Genomic DNA, 26,455 nt, shown 5'->3' on the forward strand with positions numbered 1-26,455 from the left:
GTCTCTCTTCATGGGTGATAAGATGATACATGACTTGAAGGTACTGCATGAAATGAGTGTTAAAAATTTTAGCTGAGTTTACTACATTGATGAGCCAAAAAATTATGACCACCTGGTTAAAAGTGTGTTCATCCACTTTGGAATGCAATAGAGTAGCAGTTGTGTGTAGCATGGACTCAGTAAACCTTCGATAGGTTTCTGGTGGTGCATGACATGAGATGTCTAAGCACAAGTCATGCAAGTCATATGAAGTACATGCCACTGGTTTACTGATGCAGACAAGGTGTCCATCAGCATCCCAGATGTATTCCATCACATTCAGAGCAGGTGAATTTGGTGGTCAAGACATCATACTGAACTCATTATGATTTTCCTTAAACCATTGTAGCATGATACTGGCTTTGTGACACACACATACAGTCATCATTATGTAAGAAGCCATAGCCTTTGGGGATGACATTGAGTGTGGAAAGCTGCAGGGGTTCTACAATGATCTTCACAAATTGTTTATCAAGGACAGTGATTGTAATGAAAACTGTGAAGTTCACAAGAAAACTCTCTTTAGCACGGTTCAGGTGTTTGCCACATATGGATGGGAAATAAACCACAATATCATGAAAATGTGAATAAGTATCTTCACTTACATTTAAAAAACCTGGACCTTTACATGATCTCCTAGACAACAAGACAACACTCTTTGGAGCCACAGTTATATCAATGAAGTAACAACCATTCTAGAACTATTTTTCTGCACTATTGCTTCCTGTTATACACAACTACTCATTTGCTTAGCTGTTTGACTAGCTAAAAAATGGTATTCTTTATCATCATACTATGTAATAATGATTTATAATGGGACTTAGGGGACAGTAATGTTTTAATAGAAAGCAGCAATACTATATATTTCTCCTTCTGAAAATAAGTATGGCCAGCAGTGTTATATCATTGCTTTCTTGAAAGTATTTTCCTTTGATACATACAACTATTTTGTCAGTTTTGGGACCACACCTCTTTGTAAATTCTGTAAAATAATTCTTTTTGTCCAGGCATTGTTTGTGTAGTTGATTATTAAGGTGAACATTGCAATTTAGCAGATCCAAACCTCCTGCAATCACACTACTTGCAAAAGGCAGTGTCTGCGTATGTGACACTCGTTGTCTTAGAAAACACACACACACACACACACACACACACACACACACACACACGGCATGATGTGGTATGGCATGACACAAACCGAAACTTAACAGTTGCGATTTAATTCCAACTTTTAAAACTAATAACTTATAAATATTTAAATTCTTTGTAAACAAGAAGATTAACTTATAAGCAGTACATAAGTAATATTTTGAGTAGTAGTTTTCAGCTTATTATATACAGCCTATTTTTGAATGTGCAAGAGTATTTTATATGAGGTCTGTTAGAAATGTATCAGACCTTATTTTTTTTTACAAACACCTGATGGATTTGAATCTAGTACACTTGCATGAGCTGACTTGGAACCTTCATGCACAAGTGTGAATTTTTTCCTGCCTTTCGATAGTGTCAGTTGCTGGCAATGTGTAGTGCAAGGGGAATGATGGAATGACTGGAGCAGTGCTACTAACTCAAATTTTGCCAGAACTGGGTGACAGACAGGTGGAAACCATTCAGAAGATTCAGATGGCTTTTGGTGATCGTAATATATGCATCACACAGATTAGGGAATGGTACAACTGGTTTAAAGATGGCTGCTTTATTAGTGGAGAGTGAGCCACATTCTGGTCGGTTGTCAACATGCCGAAATGACCAGTGTAGTGCTTTGAGAGTTTTGGGGTAAATTTTAGAAACACTCAGCTCTCCACCATGTCGAACACCTGATATTTTAATGACGAGGGTGAGAGAGCCTTTTTACTGTGCCACACATATCTGTATGTGCAGGAAGGGCAGCTGTCACGAGGAACCAGGAGCTGCATCAGAAGAGTGGCCCCAACAAGTGGTTACCAGCAGGGCCTTGGAAGTTACATAAAAAGGTCAAGGAGTGTGTGGATAATGTTCCGTGGTTTGTGGTGTTATGAAGATTGTTACAGAGATAGATGAAGCATGTATTATATAGAGACCTTTACTTTATGTCTTGGCTCTGAATGAGGCAGAACATATGTAACTGTATGAGTGTTTAGTAGATTCTGACATTCATCTTGGAACCAGTTGGCTTGCTGGAGTTTGTACAGAATAATTGTTACTTTGGGACTAGAGTTGAAAATATATTGTTGTTGAACTGACAAGATCCTATGAGTGCATAATTTATTTCAAGAATATAGAGCTGGTTAATAATATTCCCTTAACCTTATACAGTCTTCAGAGATGAATTAAATGGTGAGAGCAACGTAGCTGATAACCCAAAGAAGAGGATCGGCTGCACGCACAATGTGTAAGTCAACTGGAAGAGATGTGTGAGTCATGCAACTCAACACCGCACTGTCTCTTGTCGTCCAAGAAAGTGTTAGACCAGGTTAGTGCCAAAGTGAACACTGTGGTGATGCGAGACCATCATGTGACTGTCAGAGAAATTGCGGAAGAGGTAGGCATCAGTACATCATTGGCACATTTCATTGTGACTGAAGATTTGGCCATGAAGAGAGTGTCGATGAAATTCATGTCGAAGCTGCTGACAGTGGAGCAAAAGCAACTTTGTGTTGAAGTCTAACAGCACATGCTGGACTCCACAAACTGTGACTCCAATTTCTTGAACACCATAATCACTGGTGACGAGTCCTGGTGTATTAGTATACTCTGGAAACCAAATCCCAATCATTATAGTGGAAGCATTCCTTGTCACCAAGACCAAAGAAGGCCCATGAAGTGCACAGCAATGTCAAAGTGTTGCTGACTGATTTCTTTGACTCCTGCATTGCGGAATGCCATGAGTACACACCACAGTGTCAAACAGTCACTAAAGAGCACCACAGGGATGTCCTCTGCCATGTACTTGATGCTGTGTGGTGCAAAAGATTGGATTGGGTTGTTTCGGGGAGAAGACCAGACAGCGAGGTCATCGGTCTCATCGGATTAGGGAAGGATGGGGAAGGAAGTCAGCCGTGCCCTTTCAAAGGAACCATCCCAGCATTTGCCTAGAGCGATTTAGGGAAATCACGGAAAACCTAAATCAGGATGGCCGGAAGCGGGATTGAACTGGCAAAAACTGGACTTTTAGTCAACAGGAAAGTGGTGCATCCATCATGACAATGCTCCAGCATATTCCTCACACTTGATTCAGACATTTTTGGTGAAAAACCAGACTTCTGTGCTTCAACAGACTTCTTACTCTTCTGACATGGCCACCTGCAACTTCTGGCTGCTCCCCAAACTCAAGAGGCCATTGAAAGGAACATGATTTCAGACAAGAGAGGACATTATGGCAGCAATGACAGCTGAGCTAAACTCCTTTCCAAAAGAGGCTTTTTTGGCAGGCTTCCAACAATGGCAACACCATTGGAAGAAGTGTGTAGAGCCTCTAGGGAACTACTTTGAGGGTGATTAGGTGTCCAACACTCCAGGTAAGCCAGTTTTTTCCTGATCAAAGGTCAGATAATTTTCTAACAGTCCTTGTATGCCTCTTAGCCAGACATAATGTTTGATCTTCCAATACCATTATATCTTCTGCACAAACAAGCACGTCCTCTATCCCACTTTCAGATTCAGCATACTGTGTAGGTTGAGAACTAAATCTCAGAAAACTGGACCACTGATCAATACCAATGAACAGTCCTTAGTAATTTGTTTTATTGCAGTCATGGCTCTTGAAATCCATACAGCTTTTTGGCCATTGCAGCATTCAAGAAGACTATAGACTTTTCACAGTTTGAAAGTGTATCCACATTGTAGATCGTGATGGACACTGCAAGTTTGTTTGGAGTGTATTTTACTATTTGAGTGGTTTTGTTTAAAGTTTCTTAAACAGACAACACGGTGAAAAAGCATACAGAAACTGTTGTAGTCCTTGGAGCTCCAACGTGTTGTCAACTGATTGTACACTGTCACCACACCTGAATTTTGAACACTGCAATAATGATGCAAACTGACCAATAATTTTCTAATTAAATTGTGTTCTTGTCCTGCCTTTGTTTAAATAACTGCTTTCAATCCTTTCCAGCCACAATGCATAATTAATGGCGTTGTCAGATACTAAATGATCTGAAGTATGATTTTCTGGAGAATTTTAGAATGGAAACTGTTTCGGCTGGGTGGTTTGTCCATTTATATTTTTACCTTCACTGCCAGTGAGGCTGATTCTCAACTGCCAGTGATGCTACAAGTTAATGCTTGGATTTTTGCCAGAAAGAGCATTTGAAGGAGAAACTCTACTGAATATCTTCATCCCTGTATCATTGTCTCATAATTTTTCTGTAATGTAAAAAGCCCTACTAAGCTTTTTATCTTCTGTGACAAGTCTCTTGTGCTTGCTCCACACATGGTGGTTTTAGTTTCCTTTTATACCTTACATCTATACTCTGCAAAACACTGTGAAATGCATGCAGAGGGTATGATCCACTGAACCACAAATTATGTTTTATCCCTGAACCACTCCCATCGTCAACTGTTCTAGGGGTAAATATATTTCCAGTACTTTGTTAACTATTCTTCTAAACTTGTGCAACAATTTCTCTACATGCTTCTGCCCAGATATAAATGTACCTCATAGAACAGCTCACGATGAGAAGGATCCACCAATGTCCACAGTCTTTGTAAAGAAACTTTAAAGACTCAGCAACTACCAAGGGCATGGTGAGGTAGGCCCCCGTCAAGCATGCAGACCAGAAAAAATATCCAAGGTAGAAATATGGCTTAAGGATGAACTGGGAGATGTACGTTAGTTCATCTGTCTCTCTCATGTTCCTATCTTCTGCCTACAAGAAGCCTTACATTCAGCCTATGACTGTACATACACATTGATGTCACATGGTCATTTTTACTGTGTCATTTGATCCAAATCATATATTACTGAACAGATTGCTAACATGCTTTAAATGGCAACAGCATGCTTGCTCATTTTCAGCTATGGAGCTCTTGCTACTACTTGCTACAGTATTTTAGTTTTTAAAAGGTTGATGTGCAGGTGTGAAACCATATCCACTATTTGTTTGAAGACTGCCAGTTTTTCCCAATTTCTGCTGACTGATGACTGGAGCGAGACGCGACAATGGAGGAAGCAAGTAGAACAGGCGGAGGCTATATTTAGTTTACTAGTCCCTCTAGACAGCACTTTTGCTCTGAAACTTTAGCTGCATCTGTATCAAATGTTCAAATAACTTATGGGAATGCAGCCAGATAATGTCCTTGATAATGGCCAATATTTTGACAAGTGAGCACCCTGTCATTTTCAAAGCACAACTGAAATGGGAGACCATCATATGTGGCAACTAATGTCAATGATGTTTTTCCTTAATGGTTTATTTTCATTAAACTCATTATAAAATTTGCTAATCTGCAGTAAAAGTTAAATCAGAATAGCATCTGTGATCTGCTCCCACAGGAAAAACTACAAAACCCTTACAGTCCCTACGCTAACAAAATCATAATGCCAACCATGCAATGTGATACAACTACTAGCAGTCTTTCTTATCCATGCAGTAGTAACACCTTAACAAGCTTTATAACCGAAAACACTCTTACACACTACCCACATCAAAAGAAGTAACATAGAGTAACACTTGAGAGTCCCCTTTTCACCTTCACAACCTTTACCCATGTAGTACCTCGCAATCAGACTGTGCAAGATACTTGTGCTCTCTAACCATCATATTTCCTCCCACTCTCTTCTTAGTGGTCAGAGCTGATACTTGTGGCAAAGAATACAGAATGGTCCAAAAGGGTTGAATGTGTCCCATATGCATTTTGTTAGCTGCAGTTTCATATTTACTGGCGACAACATTTGAATTATCTGGTATGGCCCTGGGTATCTCTACTGCATGATGAATTCTTCATTTTTCCCTTTGGAGAATACAGATTAGTCACTGCTGTCCTACTTGATATTGTAGTAATTTACATGGGTTCTTCCCTATCCTCTCTTGGCACTCTTGGACCTTGGTGTTCTTCTTCAATGTCCTTGTGAAATCATGAAGTGACTCTTCATTCCTTCCAATTCGTGGTTTGAATACATCAAATGGCAAATTCACTTTCTCCCATGTACCATGTCATGTGGAAAAGGACCAGTCCTAGTGAGCATTTTCAAAATGTATGTGAAACATCCCAGTCATTATGGCGACTGTTGATATAATAAGGCAACATCATACCAATAGTACAATGCACGTGTTGTGTCCTGCTATCAGTTTGTGTATGCAGTGGGCTGGTTGTGAGTTTCTGAACCTGCCATAACTGATACAACTGCTTCATCAAATATGACATGAAACTGGCACCTTGATCCATGATTAGCATCTCAGGGACACCAAACTTCAGCAACAAATTATTACCCACAGCCTGTGCCATGATAATGGCAATCACTGCAATTTATCATGAGAAATGATCGATAATAGCAAGGACATAGTGGTTTGCCACTGGTGTCTGGCTAAACTGTCCTAAAATATCCATTCTAATCATCTCAGAAAGTTTGGTTGGCTCTGGTGACCTTTGAAATGGTATTTGCACACATGATACACAATTCCTTACATACCAACCTACATCCTTTTTCCTTGTTTTCCATCAATACTGTTCTGCCAGTTCTACAGTCTCTCACTCTACATTCTCCATGCCCAGATATCACATGATTGTGTGCTTCCTTCAACATCTCCTCTTATGGGTCAGCAGGGACTACCATGCATGGCACCATCTTAGTTGACAACCCATTGAGCACAACGAACTGTGGCTGCATTGTCAGCAGCTTGCATCTTGTGTCAGCAGCTTGCACACTCTGCCACTGTGCCTGCACTATCCCAACCTCCTTGCTAAGTCCCTTTGTGTTACGATGACTCTTGCAGGTTTATAAATTACTACAAAATCAAACTCACTCAGCTTCATTGCCCACCAGGTGAGCCTACTGGAAGTGTCTTTTAACTCCAACAACCACTTCAGAGTTGCATGGTCTGTTAGCACTTTGAAATTTCTCCAATACAGATGACACCATATACCAATCCTAAAATCTCGTTTTCTGTCAGAGTAATTTCTTTTGGCTATGTGTAACTACTGTGAAGCATATGCCACTGGATGCTCCTTACCCTGTCCCTCTTGGCTCAAAACGCACCTTACTGCCTTGCTGGAAGCATCACATGACAGGATAAACTCCTTCTAGTAATCCAGAAAGAGCAATACAACACTTGTTGTTAAAGCATCTTTTAATTTTTCAAATGCAACTCAACATTCTGCTTTTCACTGAAATTTCATACCATTTCTTAATAGATATGCAAGTAGCCATGCAATATCTGCAAGTCCCTACACAAATTTTCTATAGTAATTTGCCAACTCCAAAAATGATTGCAACTCTTTACTCAACTGGAGTGCTGGAAAATCTCTAGTGCATGTATCAAAAAAGGACTGAGCTATCCCACTCTAGATTAATAACCTGACCCAAGTAATTTACTTCCTTCAAAGCAAAATGATACTTCTCAATACAGAAGGCAAGATGCATAGATCCTAATCTCCTAAAAACTTCCTTTAACCATTTCACATGCTTCTCCATGTCCTTGGAAAACATGATGTCATCAAGGTACACCAAGCACTGGCATGGCTTTAAACCCCTTAGTACCCTCCAGCAAGGGCACCCATATGTGGGGGCAAGGGTCTGCAGGTTTCTAACAGGTTTGGAACTGGAACTATTTAGACTACTTGCAAGTCACCATTTGTTTTCAAAGTACTCCAAAGTCCTAGCTCTTGGGCCCCCCTACAAACTATTGTATGGGTGCCCTTCCCTTCAGCAACCTCTGAAATGTAGATCATTCAGTTTTAAAACAAGTGGCATTCACTGACACTGGTAATGACCCCATGATAATGAAAATACAGTTTTTTGTTGGTCCTCTGGCACCGGTTCCACATGATGGTAACCATTCCATAGATCTAATGTAGAAAAGTAATAGCACTGCCCAAAGTTTTCCAGAGTTTCTGTAATGTTTGGTACTGGATATGTACCTGTTACTGTGCTGCTATTCAATTATTGATAGTCACAATAGAACTTATACTTCCTTGTACCGTCTGATGACTTCTTAGGTATGATGACTGTTGCTGCATAGGGACTAGTACTCCGCCTGTATTATACCATTGTTCAGTTGCTGGATGACAATTTTTTTCCATAATTGATTGTAATTGATGGGGTATTCTATAAGGTTTCTGTCACATTGGTGCATTATTTCCCATTAGGTCCCTGTGTTGCATTACCAGTGTTGCCAGTAATGGGCCACAAGAATTAAATTTTTATATAAAATCATCCAAGTTACACTCTCTGTTCCCTTCAAATATTCTGCTCTTGTACATTATACAGCGGTGCTAGTGGCTCGCTTTTGGCTATTGTCCACATTGACCTGTCTAGATGATCTTCGTCCAGAACATCTCAGTTGGCGACTAACAGCACTTTGGCCAAATTACTTCACTGGTGGTTAAATTATCTACACTGGAGTGAACCAATCTTTCACCATCTATTTCCTGTATGTGTACAACACTCTTATACACAAAGGTTGTGATGCATCCAACACCTCATTCTTTTCTAGTGGCTACATCACTTACAACACATTATCAGGTAGTTATGTGCCCACACTCATCCAGAGCAATTTTCTGGTGTCTTGCAGCACTTTATCATGTGAACTGAATCTTAGTGATTTCATCTGCAATTTAAGTAGTTTGTCATGATAGGTGAACTTTGCAGCTGTGTATCACTGGCGACAGCTTGCCCTAGCTAGAACAATGTTCCCCTGAGTTCCACTGTGAGTCACCATAGATGAGTTTTAGCATGATGACTACCCAGTAAATCCAACCCCAGAATTGTGCATTACCTTTCACCTATATGAGGTATAACTTCCATATTCACTCAGAACCACTCCACACCAATCTGAAAACACAAACACACCAACCCCTGAGACTCTACATTACTATTATGTACACCACACAACTTGGAATGTGGGGAGTTCAACTGCCTCTCACCCAAGGTGTCCAGACTTGCCAAGGACATGTGTGCCTCTGTGTCCAATAAAAACCATTCTTAAAAGGCACACTTTATCTTTGCATTTTCATATCATCAAAATTCAGTGGGAACACTTGGAGTTCCTATTGATGTTTAACAGTTAACTATTTTGTCCTGGACCATTACACCTTCTGTTCCTACAATCTCATTGTCAGTGCCCCACCACACCACACCTTCCACACTGTTGCTGGTGATATTGCCTCTGGATGTGTCCCAAACATCCCACTCGATAGCATTTTATGTCCCTAGAGAAAATACTTATTTTTTCTCACAGTCTTGTTGTGATGTCTATCTCCTTGAACTATCCTAATAGCAGCAGCCAAATCTCTTAGGGTTCCTGCCCATACCTGCCTTGACATATCAGATGGCAGTCCCCTTAAAAATACATACAGCATCCTATGCTCCACTTCTTGCAGAATAATTTTGTTTGATTCATCATTCTCCATTAGTTGATATGTGTTTGCATTGATTTCTGATTCTGTGAACAAAATGCTCTACTGTCTCCCTATGCCTTTGTAACAATCCACTCAGTTGCTGCCAAAAAAATCTTGTGCCATTCTATTTCTTATAATAGTGCACAAGACCTTCCTTTAGCTGCTGGAATGTGAATGTGCTCCTTAACTCTTTATGACATCTAACAAATGATTTTGCTTCCCCTTCAAGTTTCAGTAGGACATTTGTAGTAATTGCTACTCCGTACAGAAACCCAGCCCTTCAGTTGCCACTAAATTGTCTATAAATAACAACACATCCTTCGCCAATTTACATAAATGGGGTAACCAAACTGGGGATTGCTCAGTCTAATGAAGGAGCGGTCAATGTGGATGAAGCCGAGTCTTCCATCATAGCTACTAACTGCTAAAGCATTTCCAAGTTATCTGTTCCAAACTGCACTCCTTGGTTTATCAAATACTTAATCACCTTCTGTTTAAACACTCCCTGTCTGACATTGAGGAACCCCTATTCATTAACTCACATCAAACAGAAACCAAACACAATACCCCAACACAACTGAAACACTCAGAGATAACAATAAAGCACAGACAATCTGAAATAGTTATTCTAGAGTCTAAATCTAAAAATGAGCCATGTCAACTCCATACATTGGATAGTAATAGGGCCATACTGATGGCACATGTAAACCTTCAGTAGTAATGATCAATACATGGTGCATTGAACATAATAGGTCACACTGTGTGCTCCCTGCTGTTCCCACAAAATTGCAAAACATTGATCAGCTCCTCCAGCTTAACAAACTCAACTTTAAGGTTCCTATGACATCCCCACTTTGCATTTGTCTCCCTTGTATATGACCCAAAAGATGACAGCAATTAGTCCACTAACTTCACTGTGCTTCTCAATACCTTTAGCTGTGGCTGTAAATGAATATGATGTCCTGGATCCAGCTGCAGATAATTGTATTGATGGTGGCTGATGCCGCAGCACCCACTTCTATCACCAAAATTTAGAGGCCTGCAGTGGATGATCTCTACAGCAGCCAGATTGTGGTGAGGTGATGAGATGTTGTAGAATATTAACCACTGGTTTTTCACAAAAAACATTATTAATAACCAGACATTTTATTAATGAACCAGCTACAGACAGTGATTGTGATGGTGCTGATTAAACAAGCATTGTCTTTGGTAACTTGTGGCGACACCAGTGGCTTAACAGAGCTGCTGACTCTGATGCATTCTGTGGCATGTGTGCACTGTCTGCTTGCTGCTCAGCAGTTCAGAGCAGGATGCACTGGAAGATGCATAATACTGTATCGAACCCTGTGGAGGAAGACAGCCTTCAGTAGTGATGTTCACCATTGTGAGTGAAGGCAGACCACAAAAGTAAGCCTGCACAGGGGAAGGCAGTTACATGTCTGCATTGCTGTAGTCTTGAATGGGTGCCTTCCAGGGCAGAAGGCTGGCAGCAGACAGAAGCAGGTCCAGAGGTGCCACGTCAGCTGGAAGGCTGGTAACTGCTTGTAAAACTTATGTCACCTCATACACCAGCATAGACCTCTCCTCACAGACTGCATACAACTGTCTCAAAATGAATAGTGTTTATACTGACTTTGCACATAGCTATTTTGCCAAAGCAATCCTTCCCATAACATAACCTCAACAAAGCCTGTGGGGCAAGTGTGAAGCAATCAGGCCTCAGTGCAGCAGTGATTCTGTCTTCCTGCTGCATTGTTGTTATTACAGTTCTGCCTCCTCATCTGGCATGCAGTGTGATAGCTGCTGGTTTCATAACAGCAGTTCTTGGTGCATCTGATGTAATGGTGTTTGGTCAACTCTGGGCCGTTTGCAACAGCTGTGGGAGTGTCATCATTTTATTCAGTAGTACCAAAAAATAGTAGTGGTATTACAAAAGAGACCTCCTAAGACCTAAAATGAAGAACACAAGTGAGAAACTACAAAGCTTCTGTTATAATTCATTTCACGAGTAATTCTAATTCTGTCTCTTATTTGCTTTCAGAGTTAGGAGAATATGTTATGCAGACATTTTCACAGAAGCAATCTGTGATGTTTGCTGAATTTTTATTTTTTGAGAAACTTAAAAATAAGAGATAAGATAGACCCTCTTTGCACTTTTGTTCCATGTAGCCAACAATATGAACACATTCATATACAAATTGTTGGACCATTAACATCATCTGAAGGGCACACCTATTGTCTAACTGCCATCAGTCAACTCACCCATTGGCTTGAAATTTTTCCTGTGGCCAACATCACCAATAAAAATGATGCTACCAACTGTTTTTGCTGGTGGATTGCTTGTTTCATAGTGCTTCTGTGAATTACTACCAATCATGGCAATGCAACAGTATACTGGGAAAATGCAGTCAGCCCACAAAATAGATTGCTTAAAACACACTTGTGTGACCCATCCTAGAAAACTGCTCAAATGTGTGGGACCCGTGCCCTATAGGACTAACATGGGATGTTAAATGTGTATAAAGAAGGGCTACATGAATGGTCACACATTTGACTCCTGTGTGTTACAGAAACATTGAGAAATCTGAACATGGATGTCAACTAGATTATCTTCTTGTACAGTTGTATAGACTGCTGCCCTCTACAATGCTTTTAGTTCTGGCTTGTGCAATGCAAATGTTCAGTTAGCTTTTGGTTATCTTTTATGGCCTCACAAAACATTATTAATTCTTTCACCTTCAAAAACCAGTAAACGTTAGTTGTAAGAATGCTGTCATGAAAGACTCTTTAAACATATTTTTTTACAGATGATAGTTATGGAAGCAAATCTTTTATATACATATTTACCTGTTCAACTGGTTTATTATTGCAATTTTTGTTGTAAGGGTTTCTTTTCTTTAAACTACATGTCCACAGTAACTGGCATTTAACCAGTGGTATTGCCTGTGCTTCTCTAGTTTTTGTTTCAGCAAGAAAGTAGGATGAATTTAGGTAGAATACTCTATGAACTCTCACACTCCACTCATTCCCTGTTACTCATTCATGACAAAGAGACATTTTCCTTGAACATTCATAAAGCTTTCTGGATTTTGGCTTATACAAGACAATCACAGTGATTTTCTTCCAGTCTGTAGATCTCATACAATTTCTAGTAGTGTAAAAAATAAACATAACACACATATAACAGTTCATTTTTTTATAAGTACAGCAATCTGTCTTACTGATAAGCTTATCTGAGAGATTATACAAGAGTTGAAAATAAAATAGAATATGGTGAATAACTGATATGAACATTTTTATAAGCTATAGGTATTCACAAAAAAATATATATAAAGTTTATGCACTTGTATTTATGAAGGACAAGGAGTCAGTTACAGTCTCTTAGTTTGTAGAGATTTTACACAAGAAAACACTTGAAATCTCTGTTTTAAAACAGTTTTACACTGTTATGGTAATCAGTCTCATTCTGGGAACAATCATACACAGCAAAATGAAATGGAATTATAAAATAAAGTGAAATACTTTAAAAATCTTGATCACTTGGTGCTCCACAGTTTCAAGATATTTATTGAAGGACATCATCTAAACATGATTAGCTGCACTTGAAATGTTTATTTGCCAAAGGTGTTTCAGGTATATAACACATCATCAGTGGCATCTTATCCAGAGAAACAAACAACCGTATGTATATCAGTATCTACAACATGACAAAGGTATATATAACAGCAGAAATATAAGTCTACTTACAGTATGTATCTCTATATGAATGTCATACATGTCAGTTGATATAATAGGATATAAAATCCATTGTATCACACAGCACACAGGTTGTCAAGTATGTTACTGCTGTCAAATCTTAGGCAGTGACTGTTCTGGATCAAGTCTGACATCAGTGTCATACAGCGTGATATGTTGGATTATTTTGCAATTTTATACTTTTTGTATTTTCTACTTTCATAATCCAACTGTCTAGAGATTGTATTTTACATATATGAATGCATGTCACATATGTATATAAATATGATCTTAAAAATAAAAAAGATGGGTAACATAGACTTTTTGACCTGTCAGTTCCATGTGTTACCCTCTATGACAGTTATGACAGATGTGACTAAGGATTGCCACTGCCAAAGATCTGACAGCAGTAACATACATGACAACCTATGTAGTATGTGATAGGATGGATTTCATAGCCTAATACATTAACTGAGATGCATGTCATTCCTATAGAGATACATGATGTAACTAGTCATACATTTCTGCTATTATATTTACATCTGTCATGTTGTAGAAATTGATGTACATACAGTAATTTGTTCTTCTGTAGCAGATGCCACTGAGAATGGGTTACGTACCTGAATACCAGTTTGGCAAATAAACATTTCAAGTGCAGCTCATGATGCTTAGATGATGTCCTTCAATAAGTGAAATACTTTGTCACATTGTTAAATACTTGAGAATTTTTACAACTAAAGCTAAACAAATGAATGGTGGCATATGCCTTTGTCACAGTATTCTTCAACATTGATATGATGATGGGTGGTTGAAAAGTTTCTCACAAAACACAGCTAAGCATCTGGATGAAAATGGTAATACAGTATGATGCTAGTTGTCACTTCTTCACCACAGAGCAGTGTAGAGACTCAATGGGTCTTTGCTAATATGTTAATTTTCTGAGGTCTACTAACACTTGATATCACAGGAGCACAATGAATGACACATAGGACTGATTCTTCTCTGTATCAAATGCACAATTTCATTAAAGAATAGAAACATATGGTTTCTGTGGCCTGACATTCTGTTGATCACGAATAATTCTGCCAAGAATGTCATACACATTTTCAGGAAGATGATCCAGGAGCATCCGTGGCATAATCCGGAATTCTGTGAATTCCTCAGCTATGGCCCAGCGCATCTCATAGTCAGGACCACCTGTCCCATTTTTCCTACATACAGAAAATAATAATGTGAAAATGACTAATAACTTACTATTCTATGTGAGATAAATTATTTTCAAACAATACTATGAAATATTTGGAAAATAATTTTTAAAAAGCCCTCAGATATTATGTTAAAACAGTCAGTGGTTCAAAAGTGTGTTACATGAAAAATAGGAAAAGCTAAGTCAAATTGAAATTGTTGTCTCAGGTTGTAAGGGTAAGAGGATTCAGATCTGAAAATTACCAATTGAATAGTCTATATTTGAGTTAGTTTGGTGTACTCAAAGTTTTTCAATGCGTATTGAAGTAATGATGGGATATGATTCAGAATTTATTCAGCATAATTACAGAATTCTGCAGGATCTGCTAGAACTTTGTACCTATTATAGAGGGCCATAGAACATCTGTGTGCATTAACAAACAATGGTTTTTAATTGTACTGGGTTGAGAGTACATGCACTCTCTTTGCAGATTTCATAATCACCATTGTATTTTGTTACTGTAGTATGTAAGTGCATAACTGAAATGAAATCATCAGCTGATTGGGTCCACACATTCTAGAGCCATTTTGGTTTGTGTTGGTGCAGCTAATGTGCGATTATACAATTACAGTTGACTGATACAGAATTTTGAGAATGCATATTGTAAAAATGAAACAGTGAATGTTCAGTTTTGACAGAATTTATGTATCTAGTACCTATACACAGGATATTTTAGGATTCCCCTTGATAGACCACAGTTGCACTACACGGAGGAAGCACCTAGAGTACTTCTGGAGTGTATATGGGGCTTTTAGGCTAGGCTACAGTCTGAGGTCCTTTGATGAATACTCACAACTTGATGAGCAAAGAGCAAAATCAGATTAGGTACAAAGTAAAGACATTTCAAATGTAAAGTTTTTAACAGTAAATTGCTGAGGCACTCATAACAAAGTCCCTGAATTTATTGCCCCCCAGGGAAGTTGTTTTGCAAAAATAATACTCAGAACTAAGAGTTGCAAGAAACCCAAAGCAGATAACTCCAAAATATTTAATGAGGTATGGAATGTATATTGAAAAGACAGACTGGATGTCAAAGGAGGGGAGTGTTCACTGCAATTGATATAAATATTATTTGTATCAAAGTTAAATGTGAGTATGACTTCAAAGTTATCTGGATGCAACTAACTAGCCTAAGTGGACTCAACATAATCATTGGACATTTTTACCAGTCACTCAATTCTGATGCCACATAACAACTGCAGAATCATCCAAAAAAAGTTTTTGTCCAGTAACGTAGCAGTGTTCTAACCATGCAGGATTAGTTGGAGGTGGCTTTAAACAGGCCTGACCTTACAGACAGTGTCAGTATAGAGACAGAGATTAGTGATCATGAAATCATCATAGTGATGATGTTACAAATGTTAGTTTTTATGTTTGAAAGAGTACATAAACAGCTGTCTACCTCTTATTCAGACAATGAATGGACATCAGTTAGTTCCAGTACAATGCACAATGAGGCAAAGATTAATCTGATTTTAAATCATGCTTTATTACTACAGTTAGTAAAATTAATAAACCCATCAAAAAGACTAGGAGAATCCAGTATGATGTGCAATGCACAAGGAGGCAAAGTTTTTTTGGAAATTTGTGGTAAAGTCTTGCGGGACCAAACTGCTGAGGTCATCGGTCCCTAAGCTTACACACTACTTAATCTAACATAAACTAACTTATGGTGAGGACAACACACCCACCCATTCCCGAGGGTGGACTCGAATCTTCAACGGGGGGGAGCCACATGAACTGTGTCTAGTCTCAGACCATGCAGCTACCCCGCATTGCAGGCAGAGTTTAATCTGATTTTAAATCATGCTCTGAAGAAGCAAATGGATTGCTACAGAGAGTACTCTTTGGCATTGGCCCATTACTTAGCTTGCAAATACTGCGAATCTTTCTTTTTGGCGACTGTATAAAATTGCAAGTGATTCCTGTATGTAAAACAATTAAAAGAATGGACCTGTAAAATTACAGACTACTATCCTTATCACTGGTTTCCTGGAGAATTCTTGTGCATATTCTAAGTTTGAATATAATAAATTTTCTTGAGATAAAAAGCTTCTGCCTACAAATCATAACAGATTTAGAAAGCATCACACATGCGGAACTCAGCTTTCCCTTTTCTTGCACAAGGTCCTGTTAACTGTGAATGAAGGGCAACATGCAGATTCTGTGTTCCTAGATTTCCAGCCAGCATTTGACATAGTTTCCCACTGCAGACTGTTAATGGAGATCTGAGCATAGAAAAGAGGTGCTCAGATATGTGAGTGTTTAAAGACATTTTAAGCAATAGTGCCCAGATTGTGAGTGTTCATCAGAGACACGGGTTTCATCTATAGTGTGCCAGGGAAGTGTGATAGGACTGCCCTTGCTCTCTACATACACAAATGATTTGTTGGATAGGATCCTGCGATCTGTGGAAGGTACACTAGCATTTTTGGTTTTCATTGTAAATATTTATTGTTTATTCATGTTCTTCTGACATATTCTGCATGCTGGAAGATCTCCTCACTATGGATCAATTAGAATGAAAAGTACATCTAATCTAATCTCTAATCATGCAACTATTTGCTAATGATGCTGGACGGTAAGGAAGGTGTTATTGCTGAGTGAAAGTAGGGTAAATTATTCAGAATTTCTATTTTGTGTGATGAGTGGCAGCTTACTCTAAATGTAGAAAAATGTAAGGTAATGCAGATGAGTAGAGAAAACAATCCAGTAACATTCGAATACAGTATTAGTGCTGAGCTGCTTGACACAGCAATGTTGATTAAATATCAAAGCATAAAGTTGCAAAGCAATATGAAATGGAATGAGCACATTCACCCATTAGTAAGGAAAGTGAATCATCAACTTTAGTTTATTAGGAAAACTCTAAGGATTGTAACTCATCTATAAGAAAGACTGCATTCAAACACAAGTGCGACCCATTCTTGAGTATTGTGTTAGTGTTTGGAATTCCCACCAGCTTGAATTAAAGGAAGACATCGAATTAAATCAGCGGTGGGCTGCTAGATTTCTTAGCAGTAGGCAGGTATTACAGATATGCTCTGTGAACTCAAATGGGAATCCCTGGAGTGATCACAGCGTTCTTTTTGGGGAACACTATTGATAAAATTTTAGAAAATGGGCATTTACAGCTCATTGCAGAATGCTTCTACTGCCAACAATGTGTAGTTCATGCAAGTACCATAAGGAAAGGAAAGAGGAAGTATGGGTCACATGGAAACATACAGACAGTCATTTTCCCCTCGCTTTGCTAGTGAGAGGAAATGAAATGATCATATGGCATTGCTGGCTGGGATGTGCCATTTGGGTTCAGCCACCAAGTGCAAGTCTTATTTCATTTGGTGCCACACTGGGCAACTTGCGCCTGATGATGAGGATGGAAGGATGATGAGGACAACACAACACCCAGTCCACGAGCGGAGGAAATCTCCGACCCAGATGGGAATCGAACCCGGGCCCAGTGCATGGGAGGCAAGCACATTACCACCCAGCTAAGCAGGTGGACCATTAGTGAGGGGAAGAGGAAAGAGAATAACTAATAGTGGTATGAGGTACCCTTTGCTATGCACCAAATGGTGGCTTGTGGTGTGTGTGTGTGTGTGTGTGTGTGTGTGTGTGTGTGTAGATGTAGATGTAACCTAAGATAGAACAAGCTGAATGTAGTCTAGATGATTGAGCAGATAGGCATTGTTTTGCTAAGAATCAGTTTTGCTACTTTATCTGTTATAATTTGATGATAAGCACACCTGATGTGAAAGACAGTATAAGAAAGGGAATTTCATCTATTTAGTTTAGTCTTGATGATGAGTCTCCTTTCTCTTCTGAATTAAGGAAACCTGAATAATTGGAGATGTTCTGGCAGGTTCAATCAGTTGCGTAATGAGCTTTGGTTCATTCCATGAGGACTACCTCCCATTACTGTGTGCCAGCCCAACATAAAATTTCATGTTACCTTTATCACCAAACAATGGAAACTTCATGTAGGAATTAAGTGTATGTCCCCTTTTTTTATTTTTTTTATTTTTATTTTATTTTTTTTTTTTTTTAAAAGAAAATTGTGCCTGTCTGCAGTGTAACATGTCTTCTGTATGGTAAGTACCAATCTATCTTTTCCTGCATTGTTGACCTTTATCACATTGATTCTGGGCCAGTTTGAGAACATTTTTCCACACAAGAGACATATTATTTGGTGGCTCTTCCTCCATATTTTGACACAAGTGACATGTCATTTCACCTTCCCCCCTCCCTCCCCCCCTCCATCCCCTTTGCCCGTCTTTCCTCATACATTCCTTGCTGCTCCTTGGCCTCTTGTAAGACCTATAAAAAATAAACCAAAATCTGGTGAGAGCGGAAATGAGTTGTTTTTGCTAATAATTATGATGTGCCCTGTGTAGACATTGTGCACTATGAGCACCTCTGGTGCCTCTCTCACAAGTGGCCACTTGTGGCACTTGAGCCGTAAACAGGTCTGTCTATATTTTACTGATGTATTTGTCAATGCCCAAGCATAAAAGGCACCTATCTTGACTTGATGTTTACAGTGTGATATCTTCCACTTACTACATCCTGTTATATTCTAATTCCCTTTTTTTCTTGGCTAACTCGAAATGAAGTCATCTGCATTTATTGAATTTCATAAATTGATAAAGTATATTTACTGAACAACAGTGACCTTCGCTTTGACTAATAAATGTGTTTTCATTGTATGGTTTTGTTTTCATTACATTAGATAGATATTAGATCTTTGGATAGGAAACACTTGTTTGTGTTCTACCCACTGCAGTTCGAATGACGCCTGACAGTGATTTCCACATCTCTATTGATAATTACTGATTTTTTTCTTTTTTCCTTCTTTCAGTATTGACACTGCTGCCATCAGTTTCCTGAAGACTCCTGATATTTCTTTCCATTTTCATTTCATTGTAACAGATAATTTTAAAATACGTAAGTTTCCTTCAGTATGAATAGTGGAACAGAGCTTTGGTAGGATTATGGACTGACAGACCTGTATTTAGTTAAAAGATAAGAAGAGGGGAAATTAGACAGAGAGCAACTTGGGGGTTGCAGATGGAAGATGGAGCTTTGGTGATAATGCTACAGGGTAGGAGGGGGGGAGGGGGAGGGAGACGGGGATGGGGTAACCACAGCCCACACAGACAGCACAAGACAAAGTTTTGACTAAAGAATGAGAGACTAGCCAAAATTCAATATCAATTCCTGTTTCTATGATGATTCATAGCACATGAGATTGAGCCCCTCCCACTTTGTTGCCAATGACCTGAATGTCAAAATCCCCATTTCTTGTGTACAACACATCATTTCACAGAGACATCCTATGTATATCCTCATACAGATATGGATTTTCCATTACTGTACGCAGTTTCTATTATCATATGCTTAACATACTTTTCATTACTTCGTGTCCTTGGAAGTTGAAAAGTAAAATTTACTCACATTATTTGGCTTATGATTTGTTCCTAACTTTACAAAAATAAGTTCTTTTCAGAATATTGTTAATAATATCCCAATGTACATTGGATTTCTTTCTTAAAATTATGAATAGTCCTGCTTGTTGATTCAAAAGCTGGATTGAATATAAAAATCTGTATGAAGATACTGTGGTAGTCAAAAGATTGAATGATCAGCTCAAAAAATAAAGTTAAATAATTAATTTTTTGTTTGTTGCTGGTACATGTCTGTCTGCAGTCACAGTACACAGTGAAATGAAATGAAATGATCATATTGCATTGTTGGCTAGAGCCCCATCCAAGGAAGTTCAACTGCTGAGTGCAAGTCTTATTTCAGTCAACGCCACATTGGGCGACTTGCATGCCAGTGATGACGATGAAATGATGATGAGGACAACACAACACCCAGTCAACAACTGGAGGGAATCCCCAGCCCAGCTGGGAATCGAACCCGGGGTCGCTGGATGGGAGGAAAGCACGTTACCACCCAGCTAAGCAGGTGGACACAGTGAAATACATGTCGCCAATAGAGGAGCCAAAGCAAATTGATACAACCCAAAGGTAAAGTGAAGTGATGTGTGGTAATTTGTTTTCTGCATTTGAAAGATATCAAAACTGCAGCAAATCTTGCTGAGTTGGTGGAAATGTCAGGCATTGATGAACCATAATATCACGCTGTGGTTAGCTGGCCCAGACATGTTGAGCGTGGTCATACAAGTTTTAATGATGAAGAACAAAGTGGTAGACCATCTCTCTATGATGAGCCAGGATATACAAGAGAAGTGGAGGCCCTGGTACTTGAAGCCTAATTGTTTACAAGTGAGGTGAGAGTTGAGGAAGGGAAAATCAGTTGTACATCAGTTTACATCTTGCACAGCATTTAGATCATGACAAAGGGTCTGCCTGCTGGGTCCCATGACTGTTCACACCCTTTTGAAGATCTTGCAGAATTAAATCATCAGCAGAAATATTGCAGCTGTGTCAGGCCAATGCAGATGATGTCTTTAGCCATCCAATCACATCACTATGACCCTGGGAACAAAAAAGAAAAGCAAACATTGTCACCAAAAAAGGCAAATATACAACCATCATTAATTTTTTTCCCTGCATCCCCTCTGCCTCTCTCCTGTATTCTCTAGAAATAGCTCCCAGTGGTCTCTTCATCTTTCCTTAGATGAAGAAAAAGCATTGTATTGCAGGCATTTCCAGAATGACAAAGGCATGATTTTCAAGATGTGACAGTTGAGACATGTTAGCTAACCAAGTCTGGACAAGAAGAGAATAGAAGCTTTTGAAATGTGGTGCTACAGAAGAATGCTGAAGATTAGATGGGTAATCACATAACTAATGAGGAGGTATGGAATAGAATTGGGGGGAAGAGAAATCTGTGGCACAACTTGACTAGAAGAAGGGATCGGTTGGTAGGACATGTACTGAAGCATCAAGGGATCACCAATTTAGTATTGGGGGGGGGGGGGGGGGGGCAGCGTGGAGGGTAAAAATTGTAGAGGGAGACCAACAAATGAATACACTAAGCAGATTCAGAAGGATGTAGGTTGCAGTAGGTATTGGGCGATGAAGAAACTTGCACAGGATAGAGTAGCATGGAGAGCTGCATCAAACCAGTCTCCGGACTGAAGACCACAACAACAGCTAACCAAGGCCTCTGCCAAGCCACTGATCATTTGGAGAGAAAAAGAAAGTCCACATTGGCAGATGAACCATCACCAAGTCTCATGACTGCAGCTTCTTGTTTTTGAGATGATAGTTTGGTAGTTAAAACTTCATGCCTACCACTTGTACAAGGGCTGTTCATAAAGTACTGACCTTATTTTTATTGTTGAAACCAACAATGTAATTAGTGTGCACACACTCTGTATGTCTGTAGGCATACACAGTGTGCATGCCTAATCTATTTCAAGACTGAGGAAATAACCAGTCACTGGCTAGCCTCTGACAAGTGACCATGTGTAAGTGGTAGTCATCGGATTTTTTACTGTGGGTAAAATGACAGAAAAACAGGAACAACATTATTGAATCAAATTTTGTTTTATGCATGCCAATTCTCAAATTGAAAGACTTCACAAGATTCAACAAGTGTCTGGGGACAAAGCGATGGGTGCTACACAGATATAGGAATGGTACTACTGCTTCAAAGGTGGCCACTGATCAGTGAAGACTGAAGCATGTGCAGGTAGGTGCTCAACATCTGCAAATGAGGTAGTTACTGAACATGTAAGGACCCTGGTGATGCAAGATAGACAATCCATGATCAGAGAACTTGCAGAGGATGTTAAAATTAGTACTGGATCCATTTATTCCACCTTAATAGAACATTTGGATCTCAGCAAATCTGTGTCAAAGCTGCTAACAACTGGGCAGAAGCAACTTCATTTGGAGATTCCACAGGACATGCTGGATACTGTGTACAGCAACCCTAACTTTCTTAACCAGTGATTACTGATTATGAGGCCTGGACTTGTGGGTATGACCCATAAAGAAAGTTGCAGTCATCATAATGGAAGCATCCACCATCCCTGAGTCCCAAAAAAGTGAGGTGGGTCTGCATCAATGTGAAAGTCACGCTGACCTTTGTTTTACTCCAAGGAAGTGGTCCATCATGAGTATGCCTCAGAAGGTATGAATGTCAATAAGGAGTACTACGCATCATCTTCATGAAGCTGTGAGTCACAAATAGTTGGGCTTGTGGGCAGTGGGCAGTCAGCACCGTCACCACAATAGTGGACCCATTCATCACTTTCAATTAATTCTGAGGGTTTGTGTTTTTTTTTTTTTTTTTTTTTTTTTTTTTTTTTTTTTTTTTTTTTTTTTTTTTTTTTTTTTTTTTTTTTAAACCAAGCACAACAAGGCTGTAATTTGGCAGTCCCCTATTCCTCTGACCTAACCCTGAGTGACTCTTGGCTTTTGCCTAAGCTGAAAAAGATTCTGAAAACGACTAGATCAGAACAGGGAAGACGTTATGCAGAATCTGGTGGAGAGCTCCACACCATATCAAAAGAGGCTTTTCAGCGATGCTTCCAGCAGTGGCAGCAGTATTAGGTTGTCTATTTCCGATGAGGGCCTTGTTGGCCGAAAGCTCACTTTCTGACAGTCTTTTTGTTGTGCCTATCTGCAGCTCAGTATGGCTAGTAGCAACTGTCCTTTTCATTGTATCTCAATAAAGATTGGTTCTATAAATAAAAACCATATACTTTTTGACCAGCCCTCATAGATCACAACTCAATGAAAAGAAAAGGTTCTAATAGGAATGTGAGCATGTAGGGAAGATAATAACTAGCCAACCTTCCAAAGCCCACTTTCAGAGAATTTTCTCCTGTACACATTCAGGTCCATCCTTCTGCCCCTGTGCCAGCCTCATAGCCCCACTGGTACTTTCTACCCCACCTGTATCTTTCTTTTATATATGTTCATACGCTCATCATTGTAACATGGCAGCCAACATGAAAGTTCAACATGTTTCTCCACAGAAATGAGTTAATTATGTCATTAAAAAGAAGGCATGTGGAAATTGTAAAGACGAAATCATAAAGTTAAAGGAAAGTGCGTCCAGCTTACAGTTTATAATAAGCGTCCTGAAAGTGCTATCTCAAATTTTCAGCTTGGAAAAAGTGAGCCAAATACTCAACAAGTTCCACAAAGCATTGCGCCTGCTAGCAAAAATTAGACTAAAGTCACTTACAAAAACAGCATGCAAGAACTATAAAATTATGTAAATGGTAAAAGTACCAGTGACACAAACTTTGTGCACAAAAAGCCTTTTGAAGTGCTTTCAACTGTAGACTGTGATATCCCAACAAGCTGCATCAAACCACATGGGAAGAAAAAGGTCATCAGAAACAAGGAATGACAAGAGTCGCTTTCAATCACACAAAAAAAGCAATTCAACTGTGAATGTAGTTGCTGACAGTGAATCAAAATTAAGTGTTCCTCAAGATGGATAATCAACTAATATGGACAAAAAAGACAAAACAAACAGTACCACCATGCAACACCGAAGCACCAGAAGGCCTGAAAATAGTTATCATCAACTAGCAAAAACATGTAAAATAAACCTATTTGCAGATAGTCAAGGACAGAAGATAGCAGCTGAATTTCAGTCTAGAAGCAATCACAAAATAACTAGCATAGTGAAACCAGGTGCAATGCTGAGCTATCAAGTGATTTCCAGCACGGTTTCAGAAGAGGTCGAAGTACCACATCAGTAGCAGTACAATTTGTTCATCTTATACTTGAAAAAAGAAATGAAAAATCCCAAGCAGTAGGAGTATTCCTGGACCTCTCAAGGGCTTTTGATAGAGTACATCATGACATGCTCTTATCAAAAATTGCAAAGAGTGGTATCACTGGAAAACTCATACAATTGCTAGAAACATATTTAAAGGGTAGACAGCAGTGCATGGAGATTATGTACTCCAATGGAGCAATACTGGCGAGGAGATCAAGTATAAGAAATATACATTTTGGTGTTCCTCAAGGCTCCATTTTAGGTCCAGTCCTATTCATATGCTATGTAAATGATTTCCCAAGTTCTCTTGACAATAACCAATTGATCACTATTATGCAGACAATACATTAGGTGTCTGCTATGCTGGCAGTGAGCCCAGCCTAGTTGAAGTTTACTGAAAAGGCAAGAGCTCACATTGAAAGAGAGAATCTAAATGTAAAGACAGAAAAAAAACGAATATTATTCACTTTAAACCAAGTGGTACAAACAGACAAAATATTGTTATAATGGAAGGAAACATTCCACAGACAAAATATTGTGATTGATGAAATTCTATCAAAAACCTGTACAGATTGTAATTTCAGGCAGTGACTTCCATGGGCCATGACATGAAAACAGCAACAACAAATAACAACTTTTTTCATGTTCTTAGTGGGAACAAATGATGTAGCAAAAAACGAAATTAAAGACCTAGTGGTCTCACCCAAAAGAAGACCACATGAGCTGAGAAGCTTAAACCATATGATTGTCTTCTCTGTTCACAACCAACATGACTTGCCAATCTTGTCATGCATAAATAAAGAAGAGCAAATAACCAGATCCAGTCAGTAAACAGATTCTAAATATATGCATGAAACTCAAAAATGTTACATTTGTGGTCATAAGCTGCTTAGGAAGAAGATTCCACACATCCCATGGCTTACATCTCAAGAGACTAAGGAAGGACTTAGTTATAACACAGATTCAAGAAGTAGTGAACAACAAACTGAATGTGCAGTGTTGTGCTGCACAGGCCATCCCTGTCAAGGACAAAAATAATGAATACTTGGGGAAAAAACCACAAAATGCCAGGTCAGTAAAACAATACATCAGCAGGACAAAAGTGATGTTTTTTTAGAACAATAAATCCTTCCACCAGTGCAACACCAGATACAAGTGTGTGTGTTTCATTTGTGTCTCAATCAGACTTCAGTCCTCATGAGAATGATCTATCAGTTTTGCATTATAATGTACAGGGTTTAGGAAACAAAAACTGTGTGTGCAGGATGGACAGGTATCGGGAGAATACAGCAACAGTGACGGTCAAACGGCATGGGCAAGTGGTTGCCTCACTCATCACAGAAGTTACATGATCAACAATTGGAGCAAGCGTGCCTTGCTCTGTGATGCTGCTATGTCAGTCATTATTATGAACAGTTGAATTATGTAAAAGAAAAGAAAGACAATTTTTACATACTTTTATTTACTTACTCACTTACTGACTCTCTAGAGTTGCAGATGGTGGACTTGCGAGAACCTTGAGAGATTTTTGGAACTGTATTTATTGTAAAAGTACTTTACAGTTTCGATGGACCGTGAGCCATTGTGGTTACGAAATATGATTCATTTATGTGCGAACTATTATGTGGTGATCTGTTTGTGGAAGTGAAGTATAGTAGGATTGATTTAAAAGTATTTTGAGTGTATGCAATCATTTTAAAAGTAGAGAAAATTCCTCCAAACAGCATCATATCTTCAGAGAAAAAGTTGGACAGATCATCGCAGCTGACTATCCTGAAAAGAAGATCTGCAAAGCACCTCCAAGTAAGGCCAATCATGAAGGGAACATGTGAGTCTTGCACACCCGCACCACTTTGCTTCCTCTTGTCGCTGAAAACCGCCAGAAGTTAGAAGGAGGTTAATTTAGTTTTAGGAAAAGTAGGGACATATGAGAAGCTATTTTAACATTGCGACAAATAACAGTGGGCATATTTATTGGAAAAATAAGGAAACATACTTTATATTTGTATATTTGGAGAAACTATTGATAATGTGCAATGAGATAAAATGTTTTTCATTCTTAGGTTATTACAGGGGTGGAAGAGATTCCATTTTCTTGATAAAGCAGACTGGTAGTAAGAGCAGTAAAGAATTGATACAAGAGACCAGATAGGAAAACTGTCAGGTAAGATTGCTCATTAT

General features: G+C 39.0%; 1 protein-coding gene across 4 annotated transcripts in view; it reads right to left on the reverse strand.

Annotated features, from left to right (window-relative positions):
* Positions 1–12,418: 12,418 nt before the first annotated feature.
* LOC124785083 (diacylglycerol lipase-beta-like) overlaps positions 12,419–26,455 on the reverse strand; it is an 853,236-nt gene continuing 839,199 nt past the window's right edge. For all 4 annotated transcript variants that reach the window (XM_047254152.1, XM_047254151.1, XM_047254150.1 and 1 more), the window contains one exon: positions 12,419–14,522. In XM_047254152.1, coding sequence (XP_047110108.1) covers positions 14,336–14,522 — 187 coding nt within the window. In that variant the 3' untranslated portion in view covers positions 12,419–14,335. The remainder of the gene's footprint in view (positions 14,523–26,455) is intronic.

The sequence above is a fragment of the Schistocerca piceifrons genome, chromosome 1 (assembly GCF_021461385.2).
Source record: "Schistocerca piceifrons isolate TAMUIC-IGC-003096 chromosome 1, iqSchPice1.1, whole genome shotgun sequence".
Lineage (NCBI taxonomy): Eukaryota > Metazoa > Arthropoda > Insecta > Orthoptera > Acrididae > Schistocerca > Schistocerca piceifrons.